Source organism: Lycium ferocissimum, chromosome 9 (assembly GCF_029784015.1).
Source record: "Lycium ferocissimum isolate CSIRO_LF1 chromosome 9, AGI_CSIRO_Lferr_CH_V1, whole genome shotgun sequence".
Taxonomy (NCBI): Eukaryota; Viridiplantae; Streptophyta; class Magnoliopsida; order Solanales; family Solanaceae; genus Lycium; species Lycium ferocissimum.
This window is the reverse complement of record NC_081350.1, coordinates 41,836,392-41,853,906: the sequence shown is the minus strand read 5'-3', so window position 1 is coordinate 41,853,906 and position 17,515 is coordinate 41,836,392. Positions and strand designations below refer to the sequence as shown.

Genomic DNA, 17,515 nt, shown 5'->3' with positions numbered 1-17,515 from the left:
AAAGATGTTATTATTTCTATGAAACTGACACTGTGATAAGTGAGATGTTCTTTTGGTGCACAACAACGTCAACAAGACTTTATGCGGGCGATCCCGTTTGGATTAGCGAAAAAAAAAAAAAAAAAAAAAAATGGTCAAAGTATTTTTTAGTGTCAAAAATTATTTTATAAATTCAGCTACGTGTTTGAGTAAAAGTCTTAAAGTTTTTAAGTATTGCAATATCAAAATTAATAGAAAATATAAGGGATAAAAGGGTAAAGTTGTTGGTCAAACCAAAATGTCTTTTAAGCCAAAAAAAAAAAAAATATAAGTTGGGGTTGAGCAACTTTTTGATTTTGGCTTATTTTAAGCACTTTTAAACTTAATTTAAGCCGTTTTTTATTTTTGCCCAACACCCAAATAAGTTAAAAATAGCTTATAAGCTGGTTTGACCAACCAACTTATAAGCCAATCCAAATGGGCTCTTAGTTTATTGTCATAATTTGATTTATAAATGAAAGTTCGATCTAAGAGTAATAATATTTGTTTCGAGCGTTTACTTCGTATCTCAAATTAACCTTTTATTTCGTATTTTTTTCCATCAAAATATTAGTGTCATGTGAGATTGGACTTCCATCTTAGACAACTTTAATAGTACTGGAGACGTATACTTGAGCCTGTTATATAACGTGCAATGTAATTTTTATATTTAAAGTAAAACAAAAATAAAATTGATCATTTTTCATTGTAAAGGAGCAAAATTGACCTTTTTTTGTGGACATGCAACCTTAATAACAGAAATCTCACTCATGTGGTTAGAGACGAGCAAGCCAACACTCGAACGTGAGAGCAAGAAATCACCCACGAAGGAACAAGCTCTAAGGAAAAGGTAGTCAAGAGCCTTGCTTTCAAAGAAATGACGATTCGAAATAGAAATCCAAAAGTTAAGATCAGCCTTAGTAATACCCCCTCCGTTTCAATTTAAGTGTCTAACTTTCTTTTTTAATTTATCTTAAAAAGAGTGTCTCTTTTTATATTTAGTATGTGATAATTTAAACATCGTGTTAAGTTTATAACTACAAGATTCAAAAAATATTTTAGTATATCACACACACTATTTATTTAGAACCACAAGATTCAATTTTTTTTTTGTTCCTTAAACTTTGTGCCTAGTCAATTTAAGACACTTAAATTGGGACAGAGGGAGTATAAAAATTCAAATACGAGCTTGGTTTGGAAGGGTAAAGATAAAAGTTTTTTTATATATAACGATAGTGAGAATAACTACTCCTTCCGTTCACTTTTACTTATCCACTATTCTAAAAATAAATTTTCATTTTTACTTGTTCACTTTGACATATCAAGAAAAGACAAACTTTTTTGTTTTACACTTAAAATTAATTACTCATTTCTAGATCATTCTCCAAATCAAACGAGACTATACACCAATTAATATGATTATTATGATAAAATATATACTCTCTCTGTGCACTTTTACTTGTCCGCTATACTAAAAAAAAAAATTCACTTTTACTTATCTATTTTAGCATATCAAGAAAAGACAAATTTCTTTTTCTTGTTTTACCCTTAACATTAATTACTCATTTTCAAATCATTCTCTAAATCTATTGAAACTATACACCAATTAATATGGGTGTTTTAGTAAAATATATATTTTATTTATTAATTAGCCAAGGACGATGAAATTTCCGTTTTTTCAATCAAAATAAACGACCTCTTTTAACACCTAAAAATGAACGTTTCAAAAAGCTCTTCCTCTTCTTAAAATATATAATACCATAAAACAAAAAAAGAAGTAATAAAAAAGTCCCCTCTTAGAACCTTCTACGTTTTGTTATCCTCAACTGCAATACTTATTCTGTCTTCCACAGTCAAACACACACCTCAATCACTCATTAATTTCCCAATAAAGGTACTACATCCTTTTTTTAATCATTAATTAATTGAAATTCTCAAGCTTATCATCACTTTTTTTTTTTTTTTGGTTGCTTCTGGGGTTATTTCTGTGAAGGGTATTCTTGATTTTATTATGAATTCTTGATTGAAAATATTGACTCTTTTTGCTGTGGGTTTCTTGGTTTTTTAGCTCAGAATAAAGCTATGGCAACAATCCAACTGACTACATCATCCATTTTTGCTAAGGGATTTGTATCCTTTGAAGGGCTTAGGTCTACAAGTAATGTAAATATTGCATCCTTTGCTCCTTTGAAACAAAATGGAAGGTTGTTTAGTGGACTTGTTGTTAAGGCTGCAACTTCTGTATCCCCTAAGGTATATAATTTGGTTTATTTACTCTATAGTTTTTGTTTTATTTCATTATTATTTCAGTTAGCTATAGTAGTTTGAGTTATGCTTTTATAGTATTTTGCCATGGCTTTTTATATTGCTTTGAGTTGTTTATCTTTGTGCCGAGGGTATTTCGGAAACAGCCTGTCTACCTCCCAAGGTAGGAGTAAGGTTTGCGTACCCCACTTTGTGGTATTACATTGGGTATGTTGTTGTTGTAGTAGTAGTTAGTTATAGTAGCTGAATAGTTAGGAAGAATAGGCGGAGCTAGGATTTTGAGTTTATGGAGTCAGGATTTTAGTAGAGGCATGAGTTCTTGATAAGTTATTTATACATATTAAGTGAATTTTTGAACACGAATACAGAGTTTGGACTAAAGTTATTGAGTTTTGTCGAACCATGGTGGAGCTAGGATTTTGAGTTTATGAGTTCTGGATTCTAGAAAGAAGAATTAACCTATATCCCAGGCCACCTAACTGCTTGAACTAAAAATAGCCGGCACATGTATAATCCATGTATAATAATGTGTATAAGCATATATAATTAGTTTATAATCTGTGTATACCGGCTAGGAAAAGTAAACAATGAATTCGGCTGGCTATTTGTGTAGAATTCCTGAATCTACGGGAAGGCAGTTTACTGGGTTCTAGATAAAAAAAATTACACATATGAAGTGGATTTTTAAACAAGTTACTCGTAAGCAGAACTGTAGCTCCGCCCCTGGAATTAGTCAAGCTATGTCAATTGCAATGCATTAAGGGCCGTTTGGTTCAAGGGATTAGGTGGATTATCCTGGTATAAAATTTGGGATTAAACGTATCCCGTGTTTGGTTGTGGAGGTATTAGCTAAAAGCAATATTATTTTATACCAAATTCTTGGTATAACTTATCCCATATAGAAGGTGGAATTGATCATCTAGGTTATAATCTTGCTCATAATCCTAGAACTATAATCTTGGGATATCCTGGTTTTGAACCAAACGGCAATTCCCTTGTTGTTTTCGCAGGAAAGTTTTCATATTTATCTGTTTCCTTATTTTCTTGCTGTTGTTCATGCAGTACACTTCCATTAAACCTTTGAGTGATAGAGTTCTGGTGAAGATTAAGATTGCAGAGGAAAAAAGTGTAGGTGGTATCCTACTTCCGACATCAGCACAGTCAAATCCACAAGGCGGTGAGGTTGTTGCTGTTGGAGAAGGTCGCTTAATTGGGAAGAATAAAGTGGAAATTAGTGTGAAGGTAGTTTCGTAATCAAGTTATGTACTCGACCTGGCTTGTATACGTGATCGATCATTTTTCTAAAAAAGAATCTTATTTGTGTAGACCGGTACCCAAGTGGTGTACTCAAAATATGTAGGAACTGAAGTGTTGTTTGATGGGTCAAAGCACCTGATCTTGAAAGAGGATGACATTGTTGGTATTCTTGACACAGATGATATCAAGGATTTGCAGCCCTTAAATGACAGAGTTCTAATCAAGGTTTGTTATTATGTTATTATCACACTTTATCTCCTCATTTAATGAAATGAGCCTTTTTTGTGTCCTAATTCTAATTTTTGTCATGTAGTTTTTGGTAACTGAGTTGCAATTTGAAATTCTGGCTTCGTTACCATGTTTTCTCTTGCTCTTCTTGATATTGCACATCCCTCAAATTTTCATTTCTACGGTGTTTTTTTAGTGTCCCTTCGTGGACATTTGATAAAAAAAAAAAAAGTTGTCTTTTCTGAGTAGTGCTGATATATAGTCATCATACTTTTTATCAGGTGGCCGAGGCTGAGGAAAAAACTGCTGGAGGATTGTTTTTGAGTGAGGCCACAAAGGAGAAACCTTCGATTGGCACGGTAAAAATATGCACCCTTCAGTTCACCTAGTATTGTTCCTACCCTTAATATTTCACAGTCAATTTCTGTGTCTGATATTATATTTTCTTCTGGTCAATCCAATATTTGTTGGAAGGATATAATTTTCATACACTAAGGGGTCGTTCACTGGTTTTGAATAATTAATTCCAACATAAAATCTCACATAGATTAATACCGTGTTTGGTTGGCTGCATAAGGAAAAAAATAATCTCCTCATAACTAATGCAACGTTTGGGTGGCTGTATTTGAATATACTTGGATTAAATTATGTGGGAATCTATGAACTGTTTTATGCAAGATAGAATGAAGAATAAAAATATGTGTATTATCAATGATGGAATTAATCTATTAACAGTCAAAAATGCCATTTTAAAGTTAGTAACTCATGTATGACCATCTCCTCATTATTAATTACTGCATAACAATCCCTTCAAGTTTGAAATAAAGAACAACAACAACAACAATAACATACCCAGTATAAAGGAAAAAAAGAATCTCTTTGGCTTCCTTGTTGAGACACTATGGATTAGGGGTCGATCTGGTAACAAAGAAGGAATCCATAAAATTTAGGATCCGACACCATGATAAGATACCCCTCATGATGGAACCACCCTGATATTTGATAAAAGGAAGGTGCAGGCGATTATTAATCCCTGTATAAACAATTCCTGGATTTTAATCCTCGTATAACTGTGATGTGACCAAAACGGCCCTCAACAGTGTAAAGTATTTACGCTATCAATGTACTTTAACATATGTTGTTTAGGCTACTAGTCTTATTTTTAATGAAAGGTTAGCTGTAGATATCTTTTAGATGACCCGATCGTGAAGTCAACTCCTGTTGAAATCTGTTACTTTTCTCATGGTTGAAACAGGTAATAGCCGTTGGACCCGGTCCTCTTGATGAAGAAGGAAACAGGAAATCAGTTTCAGTATCTCCTGGAAATACAGTTTTGTATTCCAAATATGCTGGCAATGACTTCAGAGGGGCTGATGGATCTGATTACATCACTCTAAGGGCATCTGATGTAATGGCTGTGCTTTCATAGATGTGTTTTATATAACAATTCATTTACATACCAATATTTGCAGTTTAGTGTAGACAAGAGGAGAAGCTGTTGTACTAGTTTGGGTTAAAATTCTTGCAAATTAATGATGAATATAAATTATAGAATCCAATTTTGTAACTGCCATTTCCTCCCATATTTTGTTGGCAAAGTCCAACCTTTTTGGTTTTCCTTATAAGTGAAGGAAAGACGGATATGTGAAAATGTTTAAGAGACTTAAAAAAATTGAAAGAATTAAACTAAATAGCCGTTGGATATATAAATATGTATACCACTAGTGGGCATTTGGCCCGGTTAACATTAAAAGTTAAATTTATAATTACTTTTTAGTTTCTTTCGCTTTCTTGTGACATTAAGTTATTGAAAGATCAGTTTAATTTTTTTGTAAATTCTAGCACGGGCTCAAAATCAAAATTTAAAGTTACAATTGCAATTTTTATTTTTTATTTTTTTCCCATTCTTTATGACATTAAATTATTGAAAGATTAGTTCGATATTTTTTGCAAATTCTTATAAACTAAAGGCTTCCCATATATTTAAATTGCATAAAAATATTTGAAAATTGAACAATTTTTTTTTTTGTCTTTACTTTTGACCCTTTTTTTTTTTTTTTTTAACCTTCAAACAAATACATAAAGTCTCTTAATTTTAAACAACATATATCCAATATCACATTTTCTTTCAAAAAATTAGGTAACAATATCTAATCCAAATTAAGACCAATTTTATATATTAAATTTCACTGAACAATTAAAGAGCTGTTAGTTAAAGAAATTTCATTTTTTTGTGTGTAATACATGTTCTAATTAAGGTAACTGCAAATGTGGAGTATTCTCTCATTCAAATTATGCATAGTAGTGTTTTTTTTTTTTTTTTTTTTTTTTTTTTTTTTTTAATATACATCATCACAATTCAAAATTTCTTAAGCATTTTAAGAGAACCTTAAAATTTTTTAAATTTACCAAAATTTGTGAGACACCTTAAATAATAAAGAAATAAAGTAGGAGTAGGAGAAAAAATAAGTCATATGAAGAAGTTATAGTACATGTCATCACCTTCAAAAAGTTAGTCTAAGAGATTTTGTATTATTAAAAAAAGGCTTAGAAATGCCTTAATATTTCTAAAATATCCTATAGCAGAGGAAACAATAAAAGACAAATATAGGGGTAAATTTTGAAATAGGAAACCTTTAGTTGGCAACCTTAGTTGTAATGTAATCAAGGACTCTAGCTAAGTACTACAAAAGAGTTAGATTGACCTTTATTATATATAATAATGTATTATATGAGCATAATCTTATTTATATATCGGCTAGGAAAAGTAAACAGCGAATGTGGTCAGATATTTATAGAAAAATTCCTTTTTGTTGTTGAGGTGGTTTATGTTGGAAAGAAAGAGCAAGGCACCACAATAAGGATGCACAATGAAATAAATTCTCGGCCGAAATTTTCTTTGATCAACTTGAATTATGAGGAGCAGGCTAATTCGAGCTGTAGTATATTCTCCCGATGGTAATCTATATTGCTCAAGACTCTCCAAAAATATTATCGCATCCGTATTGAACCTCCAAATAATACTACTTGGATCTGACACGCACTCATTAGAGGCGAATCTAGGCTTTCAAAAAAATGAGTTCACTTTTTTTTTTAAAACAAAGACGCAAAACTACATTTAGTAGGATTCGATCCCACAACCTTAGGGATTAAAGGTAGCACTAGCCAATGCTCCATTCGGTCTAGTTTGAGCATGTATTCCTTTAGTTAATATTAGATATATTTTACGAATTATATACATAATACACCGAGTTTAATTGGGTGATTATGTGTTCACATGGCCCATTTTTTATACCTGAATCCGCCCATAGCACTCATCAACATTATTGCAGAGTCCGAATAACATAAGCCGGTATAATAATAATGCACATCGACAATAAGCATAGCCTAGGGAAAAATAATCAAATGCAAAATAAGCCACTTTAAAGGACACCATACTTTTTTTTTTCTCGTTCTAGTTTATGTGCCAATAACTTGTTTTTTAAAAATAATTTAATTTAAACATCTCATTTTACTCTTGATGCCAATTTTTATAACAACAAAACAGTATACCCAATAAATTTCATAAAGTAAGATTTGGGGAGGGTAGAGTGTACGCACACCTTATTCTTATAAGCGTAATTGCTTTTTGATAAACCTTCAGCATAAGGACAAACTATTCAAAACTGATATAAAAAAAAAAACGAAAATAAATAAATGGTGGCAACATACTATAATAGTAGCAGAAATTAATGCAAAGTTTTATAATCATACAAATATTTTGAGATATTTAATATCCCAATTTTTTTTTTTTTTTTTTTTAATTTCCTAAAAGAAAATCCCTTTAGAACCTTCTAGGGTTTTGTTATCCTCAACAGCTCTACACATTCTATCTTCAAAACAGAGTCTAAAAACACACTTCATTCACTTCCTCAGTCCATAGTAGAGAAAAAAACCTCTCCTTTACTATCAATAATACCAATTTCCCAATAAAGGTACTTCCTTTTTTATCATTTGCTTGTAATTCTTGAGTTGTAATCTTTAAATTTACTATATTGTGCTGTTCTTGGAACCATTTTTTGTTGTGGGGTTCTTGATTTAGTTAAGAATTATTGAGTCCAACCAATTTCCTAATAAAGGTGCTTCCTTTTTTATCATTTAATTCAAATGCTTGAGTTCTTGTCTTTAAATTTACTATATTTGGCTTTTCTTGTAACCATTTTTTGTTGTGGGGTTCTTGATTTAGTCGAGAATTATTGAGTCCAACCAATTTCCCAATAAAGGTGCTTCCTTTTTAATCATTTGATTCAAATTCTTGAGTTCTTGTCATTAAGTTTACTATCTTTTTGCTTCTAGCATGCTGTTTTTGTTGGCAATTTTTTTGTGGGGTTCTTGATTTAGTTCAGAATTCTTGAGTTCTTATCTTTAACTGTTTCTATTTGGCTTATGGGGTGCTGCCATTTTACCATTTTTGTTGTGAATTGATTTAGCTCAGAATTATATGGCTCTTATCTTAACTTTTACTCATTCCATTTCAATTTGTTTGTTAGTTTGACTTGACATGGAGTTTAAGGAATTAAAGAATGACTTTTGAATAATGTGGTCTTAAACTAAAGATCTGTATAATGTACCAAAAGGCCCTTAAAGAGTTGCCGAATTAGAAAAGATGCATTCTTTTTAAACAGACTAAAAAGGAAAGTCAGACAAGTAAATTCAAACAGAGTGATGAGATAGTGGAATCGAAGAGTTGCCAAATTAGGAAAGATTCATTCATTTTGAAACAGAATAAAAAGAGAAGTAAGGCAAACAAATTGTAATGGAGGTAGTACTATTTTGTTTGTGGGGAGTTGCTGTTTTTCCCTTTTTGTTGTGGGGGTTATTGATTTAGTTCAGAATTCTGTGGTTCTTACCTTCAATTTTACTCTTTTTGCTGGTGGGGTACTATTCTTGTAACCATTTTTGTTGCGGGGTTCTTGATTTAGTTAAGAATTATTGAGTCCAACCAATTTCCCAATAAAGGTGCTTCCTTTTTTATCATTTGATTGAAATTCTTGAGTTCTTGTCATTAAGTTTTCTATCTTTTTGCTTCTAGTATGCTGTTTTTGTTGCCATTTTTGTTGTGGGGTTCTTGATTTAGTTAAGAATTATTGAGTCCAACCAATTTCCCAATAAAGGTGCTTCCTTTTTAATCATTTGATTCAAATTCTTGATTTTTGCCTTCAAAATTTGCTACTATCTTTTTGCTTCTGTTGTGCTGTGCTTGTAACCATTTTTGTTGTGGGGTTCTTGATTTAGTTCAGAATTCTTTAAAGTTCTTATCTTTAACTGTTACTCTTTTTGCTTCTTGGTTGCTGCATTTTTACCATTTTTGTTGTGGGGTTTGCTCCGAATTCTATGTCTCTTATCTTAACTTTGCTAATTTTGCTTGTGGGGAGCTGCTGTTTTATCTTTTTTTGTTGTGGGGTTATTGATTTAGTTCAGAATTCTATGGTTCTTACCTTCAATTTGACTCTTTTTGCTTGTGGGGTACTGTTCATTTAACCATTTTTGTTATGGGATTCTTGATTAAGTAGGCGTTTGGCCATAGGTACCAAATATTTTTCACTTTATTTGGAATTTATGAAGTTGGAGTTGAAGATAGAGTTCTGTTTGGTTATACTTTTTGCAAAGGAGAGAAGATGACACTTTATTTGGAATTTACGAATATGAGTTGGAAAACAGGCTTGGAACACTTTTTCAAATTTGGAATCCAACTCCAAGTTGGATTTGGAAATTTTATAACCAAACACTAATTTTGCTAATTTTGAAATAAAGTGAAAAATTGCTCTGGAAAAAAGTGCACTCTTTTTGCTTCTGGGTGCTGAGGATATTGATTATTTTTGCTGTGGGGTTTCTTGATTTAGCTCAGAAAGCAATGGCGACAACTCAGCTGACCGCATCATCCATTTCTGCTAAAGGTTTTGCATCCTTCGAAGGGCTTAGGTCCACAAGTAATGTAAAGGTTGCATCTTTCGCTTCTTTAAAGCAGAATAACAGGTCGTTCCGTGGACTTGTCGTTAAGGCTGCAACTGTTGTATCCCCCAAGGTATATAATTTTGGTTTATTTCCTCTGTAGTTCTTGTTTTATTCCATTATTTTGCTCGATTTCTAATAGCTGGAAAGGCAGGAGGAATCACCTTGATGGGCTTTTTCACTGTTCCCAAATTGGCTGTTGTAATCTTCTGCATTCCCCTGTTAGTGCAATTTCAAAGTCAATTTAATCTGCTAGGAAAAGTTTTCTGAACCACTTACTGTCAACACAAAGTTTGATTGGTTAAACGTAAGTTGCTAATTGACTTAAGCTGACTGTTCGTTCTGATGTCTTAAGCTTACTTGACAAGCTCGTAATTGGACTTATCCCTATTCTGTTCTTGTTTTTCTAGTCAAAGTGTTGTGATTCTGGCGTTCATAGCACGGATAAAATAGTTATCTTCCCGCAAATATATGTATCTGAAAACCAAAGATGAATTCAATGAACATTAGGTTTCGTTAGTTGAACGGTATAGGCTTTAATACTCTCTTCTCAAATGGGGGATTCCTCTTTGCATCCTAAACATGGCTATATCTGTTGTTTTTTGCATTCTCTTAGTTGAATGTATTAGTTAAATTATAGCCTATTTGGCCAAGCTTCTAAAATCAGCTTATTGTCTTTGGCTAATCAATTTGAAAAGCACTTTTGAGCAGCAATTAGTGTTTAGCCAAGCTTTTAAAAAATGCTTCTACATGTATTTTCTCAAAGGTCTTTTGCAAGAAAGTACTTTTGGGGAAAAACTAACTACTTGTTTCAGTTTCTGCTTCTTCACGAAAACACTTTTTCTTCTCTATAAAGCTTGGCAAATAGGCTATTAGTATTAGTGGTTTTCAGAGTCTAGCTATGTCAATCGCCGAAGTTTTTCATATTTATATGCTTCCTTGTTCTTTTGCTGTTGTTTGTGCAGTACACTTCACTTAAACCATTGGGTGATAGAGTTCTCGTGAAGATTAAGACCGCAGAGGAGAAGACTACAAGTGGTATCATACTTCCAACATCAGCACAGTCAAAGCCACAAGGAGGTGAGGTTGTTGCTGTCGGGGAGGGTCGTACAATTGGCAAAACGACAGTGGAAGTTAGTATAAAGGTAATTCCATAACCAATGACATACTCAACTTTGCGACTAAGCATGGTGAATCATTTTTCGCTAAAAGGATCTTATTACGTGTAGAATGGTACTCAAGTGCTGTACTCAAGATATGCGGGAACTGAATTGGAATTCGATGGATCAAAGCACCTGATTCTGAAAGAGGACGACATTGTTGGTATTCTTGAGACAGATGATATCAAGGATCTGCAGCCCTTGAATGACAGAGTTCTAATCAAGGTTTGTCATTATTCCCATTTATTTGTTTCTTTCTTGCATCTATATCTTGATTAAACGATACATGCTCTGTATGGTAAATATTTGTACATAATGAGCTGTTTTCCTAATTCAATTTTTTTTCCCGGAAGTGGTCTTTCCAAATGAGAGTTGCAATTTTGGAAGTCTGGCTTCATTTCCATCGCTTAATCTTCTTGATATTGCACTTGCTTAAAATCTTTTGCTGAGCAGTGCTGATTTGCTGATCACATTTTTTATCAGGTGGCTGAGGCTGAGGAAAAAACTTCTGGAGGATTGTTTTTGAGTGAGGCCGCAAAGGAGAAACCTTCAATTGGCACGGTAAAATACACACCCTTCAGTTCAGCTAGTATCATTACTCCTATTATTTCTGTTTCCGGTCAATTTGTGTGTCAGATATTATAATATCCTTAGGTAGGTCAATGCTACAATATTGCTGAAAGGATATAATCTCATCTATGTTGCTTGAACTCTCAAAAAATGTCAGTGGGTGCGTGTCAGATCCTCGGATAGTAGTGTATTTGGATCCGACATAAATGCGATAGCATTTTTGGAGAGTCCGAGCAGCATAGTTTCTTATACACTGAGGAGTCGTTTGATTGATGGTTTGGAATAACCAATTCCCCCATAAAATCACACAGGGAGGAACAGGATCACAAATTATTTATTTATAACCCAGTAAGTTAATTCCAAACTCATAAATTTCAAATCCTAGTTCATCACGTAAAATAATACAATATTTGATTGGCCGCATAAGAAAGAACTAGCTGCATACCTAATGCGGCATTTGTTGGATGTGTCTAATAATACCTTACATTACATTATGCATAATAGAATGTGGAATAAGAATAAATGCGTTGGCAATAGCAGGGATTAAAGTATTTAAAGCAAAAAATGCCATTTTAAAGTTAGTATTTCATGCATAACTATCTCCTCATTATTAATCACGGCATAACAGCCCTTCATTATTTATTTCCGTATAAAAAAATTCATGCGTTATAATTCTCTTACAAGTATGATATGATCCAAACTACCCTTGACGGTGAAAGATTTTACACTATCAACGTATTTTAACATGTGTTGGTTATCTTTTAGGTAACCTGACAGTGGAAAACGTCTGTGTAAAGAAGTTAAACTCTTGTTCTAATATGTTACTCTTTCTGTGGTTTAAACAGGTGGTAGCCGTTGGACCCGGTCCTCTTGATGAGGAAGGGAAGAGGAAAGCACCTTCAATATCCACTGGAAATACAGTTCTGTATTCCAAATATGCTGGCAATGACTTCAAAGGAGCTGATGGCTCTGAATACATCACTCTAAGGGCATCTGATGTAATTGCTGTGCTTCCATAGATGTAATTATTATATGTAACAAGTCTTCCTTCTCATGCTAGTACTTGCAGTGTAGTCTTAGATAAGAGGAGAATGTTGTACCACTTCGGGATAAAACTTTTGCAAATTAGCAATTAATATCATATTCTGTAGAATCCAATTTTGGAACTGCTATTTTTTCTTTTGGTTAATCAAGTTTTGTGCTTTCAATTAACAGTGAAGAAAGATAGATTGTTAAGATATTTAACTCAGGAATGATATCAGCGGGTGTGGTTTTCACTTGAACATCCAAAGGAGGGGACAAAAATACAGAGCTTTTTAGAACAGCTAGTGTGCTATTGACAAGATTCCAATAATTGCTTAAGCTAAAAATACACCAGCCAAATGATTATATGATACTGATCTTTTAGTCTTATATTATAGCCTCCAAGCCTTGCCCTCAGACTTAATGGCTTCCTTGTCATCCTGTTCTATATATATGGTACCTTAAGATCAAGTAAAATCTCAGCTCAGACATTCAGAAGAGAACTTAGTAATTGTACCTCCTAGCAATAAGATAATGGCTACCTGCAGGCCGGTATATAGATATGCCTGTACAGTTATATGGCAAGCAATATATCCATAGGAGTATGGTTAAATTGGATCATACAAGATAAGAGTAACAGTAGGCATGAGCAGATTTGCATGAGATGCAAGCAGAATAAATGAGTGTGGGTCGCGTGAAAAAACTGACGAGGCATACCTGAATCACTTAAAGTAGTGTATCTCTCGATATCCATTCAACCTAACTAAAAATAGGGACAAAATGGAAAAAATCATCTTTTAGATGAGCTATTGCATTCATCCGGTCGAAGAACTAATGCGTAGCCTAACTTAAGGTGATATTATTGGCATTACATTTCCTATTTACATGCCAATTGTTTTGGTTCCCAAAAAGCTTTCCTTCAACTTTCTAAACCAAAAACTATATACTGCCACAACAAAATACATAGGTTTTGGAAGCTAAATTCATTGAATATTTTATTGCAATTGAACTGGAAATGTAAAAGGGGAAACCAGGGAAAATCTCACTAAACTGACAATTAACTAACACACGCAACATTAATCTCTTAATCATTATTCATTACAACTGCTAGTAGAAAATCCACAGCAAGACACAATTACACAGACACATAGTTCAGATTAAAACCTCAAATTCCTTACAAACCAAAACACTTTCAAGAAACAAACATTATTAACAACAACGACTCTCAACAAACACTTGTTTAACCAGTGATATCAATAGCTTTGACCTCAGGTTTCTTCTCTTCTACTTTCGGAACAGTAACAGTAAGCACTCCATTCTCCATCGCAGCTTTAATTCCCTCCATTTTAACATTCTCAGGCAACCTAAATCTCCTTAAGAACTTACCACTACTCCTTTCCATACGATGCCATTGATCATTCTTCTCTTCTTGCTCTTTACTTCTCTCACCACTAATCTGTAAAACTCCTCCTTCTTCAACTTCAACTTTCACTTCCTCTTTCTTGATCCCTGGAACATCTACTTTGAAGACATGGGCTTGTGGGGTTTCTTTCCAATCGATTCTTGCATTTGCAAAAGCTGAGGTTTCACGAAAAGATGATGGGGTGTTTGCGAGTGTGTTTGAAAGTGGGAAACCTTCGAATGGATCAAATATGTCGAGTGAAAATGGGTCGAAGACGTTGCTCCTACGACCACCAAAAAAGCTTGGAATCAAAGACATCTTTTGAGGATGTTTTTAGCTTGAAGTTTTGGTTTTGATTGTTGTGTTTGATTTGCTTTGATGACTTCTAGATGATAAACAAAATAAGGTACCGTGGTATTTATAGGCAATAAACCAACTTGTGCAATTCTAGTATAATCTAGGAAGTTCTTCAGTCTTTTTTTTTGTTTGTTTTTTTTGTTTTTCTAGAGGTTGGATAACAGCGGAGGATTCTACAATATTCCACAGATTTTTTCTAAAATAGTATTGTAATCTTAGTGCCCACTTTTTAGATATCTCGAACAGACTAGAAATGTCCCTTTACATGTCAGCCACAGAGGATGCAATTGTCATTCACTTAGTAATTATACTCAGTAATAACTGTTTTTCTAAACCAAAAACTATGTACCTTAGGCGTTGTTTGGTTCACGGTAAAAAAAGGGGATAAGTTTGGAATTAGATTTGTATTGATCTCAAGATAAATTCATACCTCAAACTTGATGTTATTTTATCCCACCTAAAGGTGAGATAAATTAGTCCAAAGAATATAATTCCAGAATTATAATTACGGGATAACTTTATCTGCGAAACAAACGACGCCTTATAGTTGTTAACATTATTCCTTCCGTTTTTACAAATTAATCTTATTACTCCTCAATGTTCACTTTTACTTGTCGACTATATTATAAGTGAATTTCAATTTTTCGTCCATGCTGATATAGCAAGGAATTTTTTTTTTTTTTTTTATTTTTTATATTTCCATGTTAGCGACTTATTTCGCAAACTATTTTTCAAGTCAATTTCATCTATACACTAATTAATATATATAAGTATTATATACACTAATTAATATATATAAGTATTATAATAAAATGTGAATTTCATTTTACTTTTTAGAAACAATATAAAGTTTATTGTGGATAAGTAAAAGTATACTAGGAATATATAATTCTAGAAGTCAGACTGTTTTTAATTTATAAAATTACTCCTTCATTAAAAAGTAAGCTATTTTATACACTAATTAATATATATAAGCATTATATACACTAATTAATATATATAAGTATTATAATAAAATGTGAATTTCATTTGTACTTTTTAGAAAAAATATAAAGTTTATTGTGGACAAGTAAAAGTATACTAGGAATATATAATTCTAGAAGTCAGACTGTTTTTAATTTATAAAATTACTCCTTCATTAAAAAGTAAGCTATAGTATTAATTTCAAAAGTTGCTATTGTTCAATAAAATAATTAATTAAAATATAAGTCAAACTGTTTTTAATTTTTAACACTAATTAATATAAGTATTATAATAAAAATGTGAATTTCATTTATTATTCTTTAGAAAAAAATACAAAGTCTATTGTGAATAAGTAAAAGTGCACTAGGAATATATAATTCTAGAAGTCAGACTGTTTTTAATTTTTAAAATTACTCCTTCATTAAAAAGTAAGCTATAGTATTAATTTCAAAAGTTTCTATTGTTCAATAAAATAATTAATTAAAATATAAGTCAAACTGTTTTTAATTTTTAAAATTACACCTTCATTAAAAAGTAATTTGAAAAGTTTCAATCGTTAAATAATTAAAAGATATAAATATTTGGATATTGGATGTCATGAAAAGGACCTTTCCAGTCTATTCGAGAGAGTTTCTAAAAAGTAAACATAAAAATTATTTCAGGATGGAATATATAGAATCCTCTCCTATAATCTAAAAATATCCCAACAAAAAAAAAACAAGTAAGCTATAGTATTAATTTGAAAAGTTTCAATCGTTAAATAATTAAAATATAAATATTTGGATATTGGATGACATGAAAAGGACCTTTCCAGTCTAATCGAGATAGAATATCTAAAAATTAAACATATAAATTATTTCATGATGGAATGTTATAGAATCCTCTTCTGTCCCAACCAAAGTAACATAAGTGAAGAACATCCTAGATTACACTAGAGTAGCAAAAGTTCCTCAGTTTATCACTTATAAATACCACACATCACCTTTCTCATTCATCATCAGTAAGTTATCAAGTAAATTCAAACACTACAATCAAAACCAAAATTTCAAAACTTTAAACAAACCAAAGTTTTCAAAGTGAGCAAAAAATGTCTCTGATTCCAAGCTTCTTTGGTGGTCGTAGGAGCAACATCTTCGACCCATTGTCACTCGACATATTTGATCCATTCGAAGGTTTCTCACTTTCAAACACACTCGCAAACACCCCATCATCTTTTCGTGAAACCTCAGCTTTTGCAAATGCAAGAATTGATTGGAAAGAAACCCCACAAGCCCATGTCTTCAAAGTAGATGTTCCAGGGATCAAGAAAGAGGAAGTGAAAGTTGAAGTTGAAGAAGGAGGAGTTTTACAGATTAGTGGTGAGAGAAGTAAAGAGCAAGAAGAGAAGAATGATCAATGGCATCGTATGGAAAGGAGTAGTGGTAAGTTCTTAAGGAGATTTAGGTTGCCTGAGAATGTTAAAATGGAGGGAATTAAAGCTGCTATGGAGAATGGAGTGCTTACTGTTACTGTTCCTAAAGTAGAAGAGAAGAAACCTGAAGTGAAAGCTATTGATATCTCTGGTTAAAGAAAGTGCAGATCAGTGTCTTTGATCAAAGTCAATAATGTTTGTTCTCTGATGTCTTTTTGTTTGTTAAGGAGTTTTTAAGGTTTTATTTCGATTTAATTATGTGTGTGTAATTGTTTGTGCGTTGGGTTTATACTTGCAGTTGTAATCAAGAAAATGTTGTGAGAGTTTACTGAATAATTTGCTTAGCATATAGTGCAACTTACTTATTAGTTGTTGTTTCTCTTGTTCATTCTGTTGTATTGTTTGTGAAAGGAATGATCCTCATGAAAATGTGCTTTATCAAGCTGATATAAAAACGGCTTTAGCAATTGCTCATAAATACAAACTGTGATCATTGTGGGATAATATCACCCAATAGAACAATAGGAATTCAGCCTTTATATTTTACCCAAGGCTGTGTCGGCCTAAGCCAATTCAGAGACACTCATGGTAATTATTGTTTTTTGGTTTTCATTCGGTGTTCGATACTCGCATCTTGAATTTGTGTCGTGCCGTGTAGGGCTAGTTGGGAAAATTTTTCTTACTAAAAATTCTTTTATAGAAAAATGCTTCTAACCTAACCTCAAGTCATAAGGGAGAAGCAGTCTTATCTGCTGCATTATATTTTTTGGTGGTAGGCTAATTATTGTAAAGTTTGTATTTAAAAACTTCGCACTCTAGAGGAGGACTGCTAAATTGCAATTGAACCCCTTCTCAGTGGAGAAAAAATGC

The 17,515-nt window shown here is 32.5% G+C and overlaps 4 protein-coding genes across 7 annotated transcripts; 3 read left to right on the top strand and 1 right to left on the bottom strand.

Moving 5' to 3' along the window:
* The first annotated feature begins 1,791 nt into the window (after positions 1-1,791).
* On the top strand, positions 1,792-5,335 carry LOC132030873 (20 kDa chaperonin, chloroplastic-like). The gene is made up of 6 exons (XM_059420639.1): positions 1,792-1,912; positions 2,087-2,271; positions 3,346-3,525; positions 3,610-3,765; positions 4,050-4,127; positions 5,024-5,335. The coding sequence occupies exons 2-6, from the start codon at positions 2,101-2,103 to the stop codon at positions 5,195-5,197; spliced, it is 759 nt and encodes a 252-aa protein (XP_059276622.1). The 5' UTR covers positions 1,792-1,912; positions 2,087-2,100; the 3' UTR covers positions 5,198-5,335.
* A 2,249-nt stretch (positions 5,336-7,584) lies between these two features.
* On the top strand, positions 7,585-12,655 carry LOC132030872 (20 kDa chaperonin, chloroplastic-like). Of its 4 annotated transcripts, none has more exons than XM_059420635.1 (6): positions 7,585-7,742; positions 9,651-9,832; positions 10,725-10,904; positions 10,989-11,144; positions 11,403-11,480; positions 12,335-12,655. In XM_059420635.1, exons 2-6 carry the CDS (start codon positions 9,662-9,664, stop codon positions 12,506-12,508), a joined length of 759 nt encoding a protein of 252 aa, XP_059276618.1. In that variant the 5' UTR covers positions 7,585-7,742; positions 9,651-9,661; the 3' UTR covers positions 12,509-12,655. The 4 variants fall into 4 exon arrangements, with proteins under 4 accessions (XP_059276618.1, XP_059276619.1, XP_059276620.1 ...); XM_059420636.1 differs by having other exon boundaries at positions 7,586-7,742; positions 9,656-9,832; XM_059420637.1 differs by lacking the exon at positions 7,585-7,742 and adding an exon at positions 8,892-8,921.
* A 914-nt stretch (positions 12,656-13,569) lies between these two features.
* Positions 13,570-14,324, bottom strand: LOC132030870 (17.6 kDa class I heat shock protein 3-like). The gene has a single exon (XM_059420634.1). It carries the CDS (start codon positions 14,230-14,232, stop codon positions 13,753-13,755), a length of 480 nt encoding a protein of 159 aa, XP_059276617.1. The 5' UTR covers positions 14,233-14,324; the 3' UTR covers positions 13,570-13,752.
* Positions 14,325-16,190: 1,866 nt separating this feature from the next.
* Positions 16,191-16,998, top strand: LOC132030869 (17.6 kDa class I heat shock protein 3-like). The gene has a single exon (XM_059420633.1). The coding sequence runs from the start codon at positions 16,322-16,324 to the stop codon at positions 16,799-16,801; it is 480 nt and encodes a 159-aa protein (XP_059276616.1). The 5' UTR covers positions 16,191-16,321; the 3' UTR covers positions 16,802-16,998.
* The last annotated feature ends 517 nt before the right edge of the window (positions 16,999-17,515 follow it).